Source organism: Littorina saxatilis, unplaced genomic scaffold (assembly GCF_037325665.1).
Source record: "Littorina saxatilis isolate snail1 unplaced genomic scaffold, US_GU_Lsax_2.0 scaffold_485, whole genome shotgun sequence".
NCBI classification, from domain to species: domain Eukaryota; kingdom Metazoa; phylum Mollusca; class Gastropoda; order Littorinimorpha; family Littorinidae; genus Littorina; species Littorina saxatilis.
Window position 1 is genome coordinate 1 of NW_027126169.1, and position 12,500 is coordinate 12,500.

Consider the following 12,500-nt stretch of genomic DNA (forward strand, 5'->3'; position numbering starts at 1 on the left):
GTTCTGGGTTATCTCTCTCTCTCTCTCTCTCTCTCTCTCTCTCTCCTCTCTCTCTCTCTCTCTCTCTCTCTCTCTCAAACCTCCGTTCAAAGTCTAACTGTAATGCTTTTACTTCCTGTTACCTAAGTTGGACCGTACTCAAATTGAGCAGAAATCTGTTTCCCATCAAAGCACACTTTTTGCCACATTTATTAAGATTCGCTTTTACTACCCGTTACTTTACTTGAACTTTGGTCGATTCAACACTTTGATATCAGCAATATGAAAGGACATCACAGGACATGTTTCTCTTTTCACGTTTAGCCTGATGAGTATAGTCGTTGTAAGATTTTGTTAAGATTTTTAGCCAGGGGCGGATGGGATGGATGGAGAAAAGAAGAGTAATGATAAGGTCTATATCATGTGATATGTGCTGCATCAAAGTATAACTTTTCATTGCCACCTACTTGTTCCTAGCTTTTTGCTTTTGATGTGTAACCGTAAAACAACGGCAGTGTTGTGTTAACGATCTCGAATCTGTGTCTTTTCCAAGCATCATATTTTAGCTACTATATGATACTAGCAACTGGGTATCACAGGAAATATTTCCTCATCTGAATTAGCGCCTTCCTAGTTATCATGCGTTTGTATCTAGATTGGTTGGTGGTCATACCTATAATATGTGATTAGCTGTATGTTTCCAAATTTACGTTGCATCAGTTTAGGCCAAACAAAAATATATGTTGGTTTAGGGTAACCCGACCGACCCTATTTTTTGCACGCCGACCCTAAGACGGTTATTTTCATTTCTAAAAAAAATTTTAAAAAATGTTGGCACATATTGCGAACCTTACCGAGACTAAGGGAAGTAACCTCCTTTAAAATCAACCAAATCAACAACAACAACAAAACGAAAAAGCAATAAAAAAAACCGACCTACCTTTTTTGGTCACGTTACCATGAACCAACATGTTTTTGTTTGGCCTTAGCTTCACTGCCCTTTTCTTCAACTCCACCCCAAAACAAACACCAGGGCAATGTAACGAACTTTTGTCTGTCAAATGTGAATACCAAATTAACATTTTACTGAGGTCTAAACGGGCTCCTCATTACTGTGCTCTTGCAGATCCTCCGTCCACCTTTCTCGTCCAAATATGTCCACATACCAACATATTTTGTGCGTTTCTATAAGTTCTGCTACAGTTTTTCAAAATGTGTCCCAATGCATTATGAACAGTTTCACACAAGGATACATGTTTCTTTATTCATCATCTCACTCGGCTCACGTTTGCTTGGAATGTGTGTGGCATAATGCCTTCCTGGAACTACTAACGTATAACGCATATATTTTTCTCTGGTGCACTTCCTCTCTTCTTTCAAATATGCCACTCTTCAACCCACCCCTATTCCCACCCCTGCCCAGTTGACTGAACTTTTCTCATCTGTGATGTTGTTGAACACACAAACGTCTGTGCAGTTCAAAGAAGGCAATGCTATGTATGAGTCAAACGCCCTTTGTTTTGAATTCCAATCCCTTTAAAACTTTCTTCAAAAGTGTAAGAAAGATGACAATTAGCAATCAAAATGTATCTTCAATCGCAAAGAAAGAAGGCATGATGACCTGTGAGAAACTTGTCCCCTGTCTCTCTCTCTCTCTCTTTTTCTTTTTCTCTCTCTCTCTCTCTCTCTCTCTCTCTCTCTCTCTCTCTCTCTCTCTCTCTCTCTCTCTCTCTCTCTCTCTCTCTACGTGTTTGGGTGTTTTTTTTCTTTCTACGTGAATATCCGTGTAAATATGTGATTAGATTAGTCCCCTCTCTGGGCGAGGGCTGGTTGAAAAAAAGCTCGTTGTATTGCTTATGCCACAACACTCGAAAAATAAAATTTGATTTGATTTGATTTGATTTGATCTCTCTCTCTCTCTCTCTCTCTCTCTCTCTCTCTCTCTCTCTCTCTCTCTCTCTCTCTCTCTCTCTCTCTCTCTCTCTCTCTCTCTCTCTCTCTCTCTCTCTCGCTCTCTCTGAAGGAATATTTTGTTATTTTGTTGTTCCTTTCACTTTGCCAGAGATTTGTACTTTTTGGAAGAAAGTCTCTGCATGATTTTCAGTTGTTTCTTTCGGATTTTGATCTGTTTAGAAAAAAAGGGCTTTGTTTTTGACAAACTGTAAGACAGTGTTATTGCATATTTTTTTAAATACAAATATTGACACAAGGTATAACCGAGGATATTGAAACCTTTTCTTCTCTCCCAAATTCTTTTATGAAATTAGAGAGGGAGAGAGAGAGGGGGGCGGGAGGGACAGACAGACAGACAGAGAAAGAGCGAGAAAGCGGAAGAGAGAGACAGTTAACAGAGAGAGAGAAAGAGAGAGAGGGATGGAGGGTGCTTTTTATTTCATGGTTGGTTGGTTTTAGTTCTTAATGCACTGTTTTTGACAATAGTTTTCATTCGGTAAAAGGCAAATTCAATTACCGCTCTCTCTCTCTCTCTCTCTCTCTCTCTCTCTCTCTCTCTCTCTCTCTCTCTCTCTCTCTCTCTCTCTCTCTCTCTCTCTCTCCCTCTCTCTTCATTACACACACACACACACACACACACACACACACACACACACGCGCGCGCGCGCGCACACACGCACACGCACAAACGCATACGTACACACGGTATCGTACACACAAACTCAACACGACACAGAAAAACATCCGTGTATGTATATACGGTATCATGCGAGAGAGCCGGAGAGAGAGAGAGAGAGAGAGAGAGAGAGAGAGAGAGAGAGAGAGAGAGGGGGGGAGAGAGTGGGGAGGGGGAAAGAGCGAGCGAGAAAGAAAGAGCGAGAGAAAACAGAAAGACAGATGGGGAGAGAGAGGGGGAGGGGATCGGGAGAGACAAGGAGAGAGCGATGTAAAAGAGGTACAGAGAAAGACCGATTGAGAGGTGCAGAGAGAGAGAGAGAGAGAGAGAGAGAGAGAGAGAGAGAGAGAGAGAGAGAAGAGAGAGAGAGACAGAGAGAGAGAGAGAGAGAGAGAGAGAGATAGCTCCGAATGGTTTATTATACTGTACTAAGGCCACAGACTCATATACAAACCACGGAAGATGGGGGAAGAACAAAGAAAAGAAAAAGAAAAAAAACACCAACAACAACCATGAAATAAATACGTGGTGAAAAAAAAAGAGAGAGAGAGAGAGAGAGAGAGAGAGAGAGAGAGAGAGAGAGAGAGAGAGAGCGAGAGACAGAGAGAGACAGAGAGAGACAGAGAGAGACAGAGAGAGAGACAGAGACACAGAGAGAGAGACAGAGACAGACAGACATACAGATCCGTCTGACAGCCATGCAGACAATATATATACACACTCACACGCACACACAAAGGGAAGTGTCTGCCGTTTGAACATGTAGTATAGTGCTATCGACACGTAGCGTTATCGACACGTAGCGCTACAGTACATTGGTTTTTCAAAAATAGTGATATCGACACGTAGTTCTATTGAGACGTAGTGATAATGGCATGTGTGAATTGTGGCAATAGCACTACGTGCCGATAGCACTACTGTTTTTGGCAATTTGTGTCGAAAGCACTACAGAAAATAGCGCAAATGATACGTAGCACAAATGACACGTAGCGCTAGCGGGACGCACCGATAACGATCAACTCAGGAGGAAAAAAACAAGAGGAAAAAAGAAACCACATCAACCGCAGAAAAATACAGAATCACATGTACCATTATTTACAAACAAATGCCACTGTGCCCACAGCAAGCTTTCTTTGGACGACTGTCGTTGTCTCAAAACTCGCATTCTACCTTCTGTCCGAAAGAATCTAATCTTACGTTTTACTGCCTTGAAAGAAAATGCAAACAAAGACAAGAAAGCTGTTGCAAGGTAAGCTTACCAAACGTTACATAGCGAATCATGATAGTGCGTAAACAGCAAACAGTATAAAAAACGCTGGCGCTGGACCCGAGTACTCTTCAGACTGGCTCGCTCCCCCAGTATGAAAGTTGTTGTCTTGTGCACGTGGATTTAAAAAAAAAAAAATTATTTAGTTTACACAATTAAAAAAATTATTAGAGTAAAATAAAACATTAAAACGTTCATAATAAACAATAGTAAACAAGAATTTAACAAAACAAAAAAAACAAAAAAAATAGACCGCCCATGCCGGGAATCGAACCCAGATCCCTTGGATTTAAAAAAAAAAAAAAAAAAAATTATTTATTTATTTTACACAATTAAAAACATTATTACAGTAAAATAAAACATTAAAACGTTCATAATAAACAATAGTAAACAAGAATTTATTATTAAAAAAAAAAATAAATTAAAAAAAAATAGACAGCCCATGCCGGGAATCGAACCCGGATCACTTTAGCCATAGTCGGAAACGCTTTCCACCAAGCCACCAATTCTATCATTCGCCAGTGAACTCAAATGCCTATACTCCTCGCGCACAGTGGTACACGCACGCAAAGCACGCACGCACGCAAAGCCTGGTGTCGCTGTCGCTGGCTGGCTGGCGGATTAGCCGAACGGCTGTTCTATCCCACCGCGAATCGCGCCCGCCGTTAAGAGTCGTTTTTGTGGAATATTTCGCATTTTGGTCCCAGGTAACATTATGAAGTTTTAATACGATCAATCGGACCTATTATCAAGTTAGTGTATCAACTTTTGAACGAACTGCGCCCAGTAGTTTCCCAGCAATAAGCTGTTAAGTCGAGACAGACACACACACAATTAAAGTCTGCTGGACCCTCCTACTGCGTACTCGGGGATAATCAAAGATCAAAGAGAGGATCGAGTCTGGAATGAAACGCGATACAGATCTAGTATTCAAAAACTGTCTTTCAAGTTCAAGGAAGTTGTTGCAAGGTATAAGACTTATTACTAAATTGTACAAACAAAACCATGACAGTGCATGTTTTGAATCTGAGGAAAAAATCGTGATCATTTTGACTTTGAGAACAGATTCATTCCGTTTCCTTATATCTGCATGTTCAACTTGTAAATGGTGGACAGTTTTTTTCGGGCAGAGTAAACTTAAACTTGAGACTCTACTGCAAGTCTTGAAATTCACATAAATCGAACCACGAACAAAGACATCCAAACATTACAGGCACTTTAGATCAACTCATTTCACTAGAGGTGACTGCCTAGCACTGTGTTTGACATCCGTGTCTGCTGAAATAAAAATAAATTAAAACAAAACGGATTAGCAGTAGGTGACACGTTATCAGAGTGGGATACACTAGATCTGTCTCTGTACTTACCGGGATACTGTTGCCAGATCGACACTGCGCTTTCGACAGCTCTTCCTCGCGTGGACATTGGAAAAATGCTGTGCAGATCAAATTGTAGGAAATCTCCCTTTGGTATCTTCTTTATTTACTTTTCTGGAGCTTAGAAACCGAACAACATGAAATCGTCTTCCCCGAATCGGCGAATGCGGAGGTGAGAACTGGAGAAGTGAATCTATGTATACCACAATGCTTCGCGCGACCCCTGACCTGGTCTACATACCACACACGACACAAACCAGTCAACTGCTTGTACCCCTTCAAAACCCACCACCACCCGTTTTCTTTGGATACACGCTTTAACTACACACATGCCGACACAATGTTGATCATTGCTTCAATATTTTGAAGATGGTGCTTGAAAAATAACCAGGTGAAATGAGTATTTCGGTGTTCAGTCAAATGTTAAAGTTTCTATCACACACGCACACACACACACACACGCACGCACGCACGCACGCACAGACAGACAAAGTTTAGCATCGCATAGGCTACACTTACGTGAGCAAAAACGTTTAGCATCGCATAGGCTACACTTACGTGAGCCAATGAGTGAACGGTGGAGTTTCAGCCCATGAACAAAGAATACGAAGTAATGGAATGTATTGAAACATATTATATTGTGTACGTCATAGGTTTTTTCTTCAACTGAATACAATATTGTTTTATAATATACATTATAATCGTCGCGTACCCTTATCTGTTCTTGGTTAAATTTCAACACATTATGTTGCGATATGTTCAGCTGATAAAAGACACACGCCCAGAGGTAACTTGTAATGTTCCCCTCACGAATTTTGTCATGACAAATAATTGAGAAATGCATCAGTATGTCTTCTTGGAGAGAATTGATACTCACTTCTTTGGTATTACCATTCCAGATTTTGAATCACAACAAGAAGTAAAAGACAGAGTGGAGGCTGTTCTCGGCAGATGGGCGAATGGAAGGTCTGTCACATTGTGGATGTCAGAGCACCTGGCATTACATTTGGACTTACCTGTGCGAACCTACCCACAGGACTGCTGGCTCTTCCAAGTCCTCTGTTTAGGCGAAGGCCTTAAGCCTTTTATTCTGACTTTGTTTGCTGGTGCCTCGGTTGACAGAGAACCTAAGGTCGCATCGCTGAAACAGTTCTCCATGAGATGTGCGAGAATGCTTACATCGTCATTGCTAAACTTTTGTCATCGTCCATTTATTCTGTTGCCATGTACTTTACCATACGACAAATTCACGGTTGAAGCGTTAGACGAGGAACTAAGTGCCCAGCTTGCTTACGCCAGAGATTTCTACAGAGGGCCCGCACCGTTGCGAAAGTCCGCTTTTGATGATATGGCTTTCGCTGTGTCGCTAATGGCATCCGGAACAGTTGTACCAAGTCTTCTTTTCGAGCAAGACAAGCCAGGAAAGGTGCACGTAAGTTGTGATGTAGTTTTATACGAAACTGTGCTCTCTCCCTCTCTGTTTTTCTCTCTGTTTCTCTCCTTATCTCTTTCTCTTTCTCTCACATCTCTTTTTCTCTCTGTCTCTCTTCCTACCTCCGCGTTATCTATTTGTATCTTCGACTCGCCTTCTCTTCCCCTTCTCTTTTCCTTCCTCTTATGCTTACTCTTTCTCTCTCTCTTTCTCTATCTACCTCTCCCTCTGTCTGTCTGTATGTCCGATGGTCTGTCTGTCTGTCTGTCTGTCTGTCTGGCTGGCTGGCTGCCTGTCTGTCTGTCTCTCTGTCTCTCTCTGTCTCTCTCTCTCTCTCTCTCTCTCTCTCTCTCTCTCTCTCTCTCTCTCTCTCTCTCTCTCTCTCTCTCTCTCTCTCTCGTTTAATCTCTATACCCTCCCTACTTTGTTGTTTGGCTTTTATGAAGGAATCGAGACTTGGTAAAACGAAAGAGCACAGATAAAAGAAGACACACAATGTTAAACGGTCGATCAGAATAACGTTACTGCTTCCAGTAAGTAATTGAGAGAAGCGAAATAGCGTAGCACCTGACAGATGTATATTAAATGAAATGAATAGATGATGTTTTAATTGACCGTTCTTTTGAAGGAGTGGATCCTGCGAACTGACCTAGACAATGAACACGTCTTTCATCATTTGATTGCGAAACTACTTTGCAAACAGTCAGGAAAACTTCTTAGCATCACTTACAATAGCCGCACAGAGGCCAAAGTCAAGATTGCATTGCTGGAAGCAGCCAAACGTCTCAGTCACTGCCAACGTATATGTGTCGTCACGGAGAACAAAGACATCCGAGTTTGTGTAGAGTAAGTTATACATCGTCATTGTCTTCTACCTCATTGTGTTTGTTTTGTGTTATTGGATATAAGTGTTTCTCTTGCTGCAATATTTGCATTAATGAACCAAATCATAAAATAAAGAAAAACACCCACAAACTTTTTCATTTTGACTTCAAGCTGTGTATGATTAAAAGGGTTAGTCATTTAAACATTTAAAACATGGTTTGGGTCAAAAACAAAAGTCTCATCCCCCCCCCCTCTCTCTCACTCTTTCTCTCTCTCTCTCTCTCTCTCTCTCTCTCTCTCTCTCTCTCTCTCTCTCTCTCTCTCTCTCTCTCTCTCTTTTCCCGCTCGATATCCTTGCTCCTTGGATGAAATAAGATTGCACAATGCAAAGGGCACTTTCTGTTTACTGTTGTCATAGTAATTGGTGTGTGTCAGTTCTGCGTTTGTTGTTGATTTGCGTACAAGATTGCAATGACTCCGTTTCAGTTTAGTTGTATTTGCTTGTGTGTGTCAGCGTTGCGCTCTTTGTTAAAATGTGTGCAGTTTTCCAATGAAACCATCTCGTGTAAAACTGTTTTGTTTGTTTTCCGATTTGTCTTATTTGCTCAATTCTGCCTGTTTTGTTGTTGTTGTAATGTTATGTACTGTTCTGTTTCAGTTTTATTTAATTTGCTTTCCTTTCTTGTGTTTTGTTTTGTTTTGTGGGTGTTTTTGTTATGGTTTTTTTTTTTAAGCAACTTCCATTTGAATTTCAGACGCCTTGCTGCTGAGGCAAAACGTGCTTACGGCCTCGATGCAGACTGGTTTCGATCGTGTTCTCCATGGGAAAGCATTCCACATGCAGACGCTGTCATTGCAGTTGATGTCTCAGAGTTTTACGATCCCCGCTTGATTTTTAGTCTATCGAACGAGTGTCGGGACACTACAAATAAAAAACGAGGTATAACTCAGTAGTAGCAGTTGAAGAATAAGTAGTTGTAGTGGTAAGTTGGTACATGTATCAGCAGCAGAAGTAGTGGTGTTATTGATGTTGGTGTTGGTTGTGGTGGTGGTAGTAGTAGTAGTAGTAGTTCGTGTAGAAATAATAGTAACAGCAGTTTATTGGTGGTGGTCATTGTTGCTGCTGGGAGTAATGGGGGTGGTAGTAGTGGTCATTCAATAACGCTTGCTGTTGTCGTTGCTATTATTCTCACTGTTATTTGTTGTTGTTTTGAACGCTCAGGGGTCGATGTGCTCTGCATATATGTCGTATCTGTATTTTTCTCAGTGGTATAGAATATTAAGTTCATAACATAATTTTTAAATGTTATGGTCAGAATAACGACACACTCGACGCGTTCTTTGCGTTACAGAAACACTCCGTGTATTACTTGTTGGAAAGGCTGGAAGTGGAAAAAGTGCCACAGCCAATACTCTCATGGGAAGCAAAGTGTTTGAGAGCAGACCATCCTTCGCAAGGACGACTTGTACGTGTCAGTCTGCCCGTCGGACGCTTTTCGGTCGGATCGTGGAGGTAAGAAAGTGTTCAACTTCAATTGTTCAATTGTTCTTCCTCTCTGCAGCGAGAAACATGCCCTTTTAAGTCGATCAAGGGCAAGGATTCCCCGGCGTATGAGGAATACTTTTCCCCGGGCTAGTGCCTTCCATACCCTTTTTGTCCCGATTTCTCGGAGACAGATGTAGTCAGGCATACTGCCAGAGGGTAGCGATTTTATTTTACATGATGATTGTATTTATTTATTGTTTGATTTACATGTGGCGAAACATTTCTTGGGAGGAAGAAGGATATCGCAAGTAATGGGAACGAGCTATTCGGCGGGGGGTTCTTAGTTTTCTTATTTGTTTGTTTCTTTGTTTCTTTTTTGTGTGGCTGTAAATTAAGGGTTCAGCTGGTTAGGCGGTTTGTTTGTAGGCTGATTTAATACATCCAAAAGGTGATTTCAAATATAAATCCTGGAAGTGAAAACAAATTATGTTTCCTGTTTTAAAGGTTGTCGACAGTCCAGGAATCATCAGCCTCGAGGAAGAGTTCGGCAACGAGTGCACTCACACTGACCATGACAACGACGACGAGGCTGCCAGGAGATTCGACGTTGTCTGCTATGTCCTCAATATGTGTCGATCAACCCGCGAAGAAATCAGAACTTTTGGTAGAGTGAAGAAACTGCTGGGAGAAGATGTTACGAGACATATGATAATCATCATCACTCACGGTGACAGCCTTCAGCAAAGAACTGACCCAGTTTCCGAGCTTCGTTTACCGCAGCATCTCCGAGAAGAGTTTGGAGAGGAGATGGTTCAGCGCCATGTCTTGTTTGATAATTCTCACAGAGAGAATACTGACCAGGTCGATACATTTGTCACAGTCGCGCGTGAAGTGATCAAAGACAAAAAGCTGTATTTAAGCCCGACTAACATGAACATCGCGGAGCGCTGGGACTATGCTAGGCTAGAGGACTACAAGGAAGAGGAGAAACGACTGCAAAGATACACTGGTTAATGTTTTCTGTTCACTCCTTGAGACACACGAAGTGCACTGATATGTCATTTCTTCATTACATTTGTTTATATTTAGACGGACACATTTGCAAAAAGCACAACACAAAACAAAAAACATACACGATCTAAACTTTGCAAATAAAACTGTTGCATCCATGTATTGCACACATACGTGGTGCAGCTGGTAGGTGTCAATACCGCACGAAAAGGCACAAGGTACTGCACAAGGGACACAACCAAGACATTGCTTGCTATGACTCTGAATAGTAGAGTTGAGTCCAAAACATTCTTTCCCGTGTTATGTCACTCAAACATTCGTTATCCTTAAAAGCACCTAAGTTGAATTCCGAAACACATTTAGCAATTAAGAGGAACCTTACATAGATCAGAAAACAGGAAGACAAACTTTTGAGAAAAAAAACTCTCAGTAAAATATATGCCAGTACAGTTTTCGTCAGTTTTGACGTCGCAATTGCACTCGATTGCTGAGAATGGTTGATATTAAACAACATCGTGTACGTCATCGACACGGCGACCTACTATACACGTTTCAGCAAAGAGCCTCTGTATATATAATACTGCATGATTTGTGTTAACTATTGTAAGTTATTAATTCTCTCTTCATTTTATTTATATAAAATAAGAATGAAATATTATGAAACTAGGTGTTGAAGTTACCACTTGTTCGCCATTTTCTGTTATCTGAATGTGTATTGATTATCATTTTAGAACGTGTACATAAGCAGTCTGCTTAATTGTTAACGTTCTTAATGTTGTTATTGTTTGTTGTTGTATCAAAGAAAATAAATAAAACACGCTTAAAAGAAGTTATTAATTCCACAGCTTAAAATTGTGATCTAAGAAATGCATTGCATTGATGTAATCTGTTGCAAGCAACCCATATATATCGTATGTCATAAATACGTGCTAACGTGTGGTTTGTGTGTATGTGTGTGTGAGGGGGTGGACTGGGGGGAGGGGAGGGGGGTTGTAGCGTCCACGCGAGCGCGATGTCCGGAGTACTTCAGATTTTGTTAGTTTTATGTTTTTTCTTTCAGTTTCTATGTTTTCATAATTATGTTAACATGATGTTTGGTTAGTTGAAGGCCTACTCCACCTTGAGTAAACAAGTTCTCCCCACCGTCTCAGGCTTTTACATTGGTTAAAATAATCCCTCCGCTATGTCACATACCAACCAGTCGCGTAAGGCGAAATTACTACATTTAGTCAAGCTGTCGAAATCACAGAATGAAACTGAACGCGCTGCAATTTTTCACAGAGACAATACAGCTTCGTCATTCCCCGCGAGAAGGACATCGCTCACTGTTAACGTGCAAAACGAAATGAAATTGACAAGCCAGAATAGCGCGGTAGCGTATTGCGCTAAGCAGGAAAGCGCGCTTTTCTGTATTCTGTTTAACTTTCTGAGCTTGTTTTGAAGACACCATATCATATAATTATATATGTTTTTGGAATGAGGAATTATAAAGAATAAAATGAAATAATGTTTGGATCGATTTCTTAATTTTTAATCGTAGTACAAAGTAACTTATTTTCTTTCATTGTGATCACATTTTAAGAGTAAACATGTCATATGTATATATTTTCTAATTTAGAATTTGATGAAGAATACGATGCAATCTCTTTGCGATAATTTGATTTGAATGACAACTTTAATGAGCAAACTCATCAATTATTTTTTACGCTTCCAAGCTGAAATGCAATACCAAAGTCCGGCCTTCGTCGAAGACTGCTTGACCAAAATGTCAACAACATTGGTTGCAAAATGAGAGCGTGACAGTTCTGCCTCAACTTTCACAAAACGCCGGATATGACGTCATCAAAGACATGTATAAACAAAATGTTAAAAAAATCTGGGGATACAGTATTATGCTCAGAAACTCTCATGTAAAGTTTCATGAAGATCGGTATAGTAGTTTTCTCGGAATCACTGTATACACACACACAGACACACATACACCACGACCCTCATCTCGATTCCCCCTCTATGTTAAAACATTTAGTCAAAACTTGACTAAATGTAACAAGTCGCGTAAGGCGAAAATACAATATTTAGTCAAGTAGCTGTCGAACTCACAGAATGAAACTGAACGCAATGCCATTTTTTCAGCAAGACCGTATACTCGTAGCATCGTCAGTCCACCGCTCATGGCAAAGGCAGTGAAATTGACAAGAAGAGCGGGGTAGTAGTTGCGCTAAGAAGGATAGCACGCTTTTCTGTACCTCTCTTTGTTTTAACTTTCTGAGCGTGTTTTTAATCCAAACATATCATATCTATATGTTTTTGGAATCAGGAACCGACAAGGAATAAGATGAAAGTGTTTTTAAATTGATTTGGACAATTTAATTTTGATAATAATTTTTATATATTTAATTTTCAGAGCTTGTTTTTAATCCGAATATAACATATTTATATGTTTTTGGAATCAGCAAATGATGGAGAATAAGATAAACGTAAATTTGGATCGTTTT

At 40.4% G+C, this 12,500-nt stretch overlaps 1 protein-coding gene across 1 annotated transcript; it reads left to right on the forward strand.

Annotated features, from left to right (window-relative positions):
- Positions 1 to 3,188: 3,188 nt before the first annotated feature.
- On the forward strand, positions 3,189 to 10,959 carry LOC138954626 (uncharacterized). Its single transcript, XM_070326426.1, has 5 exons — positions 3,189 to 6,683; positions 7,312 to 7,529; positions 8,264 to 8,448; positions 8,861 to 9,021; positions 9,499 to 10,959. Exons 1-5 carry the CDS (start codon positions 6,090 to 6,092, stop codon positions 10,006 to 10,008), a joined length of 1,668 nt encoding a protein of 555 aa, XP_070182527.1. The 5' UTR covers positions 3,189 to 6,089; the 3' UTR covers positions 10,009 to 10,959.
- The last annotated feature ends 1,541 nt before the right edge of the window (positions 10,960 to 12,500 follow it).

Bases quoted from the DNA above. Each gene is read 5' to 3' on its own strand.
- LOC138954626 (XM_070326426.1), top strand. From the start codon at position 6,090: ATGCATCAGTATGTCTTCTTGGAGAGAATTGATACTCACTTCTTTGGT. The intron at 6,684-7,311 runs GTAAGTTGTGAT...GTTCTTTTGAAG, and splicing joins ACAAGCCAGGAAAGGTGCAC to GAGTGGATCCTGCGAACTGA. The intron at 7,530-8,263 runs GTAAGTTATACA...TTTGAATTTCAG, and splicing joins GACATCCGAGTTTGTGTAGA to ACGCCTTGCTGCTGAGGCAA.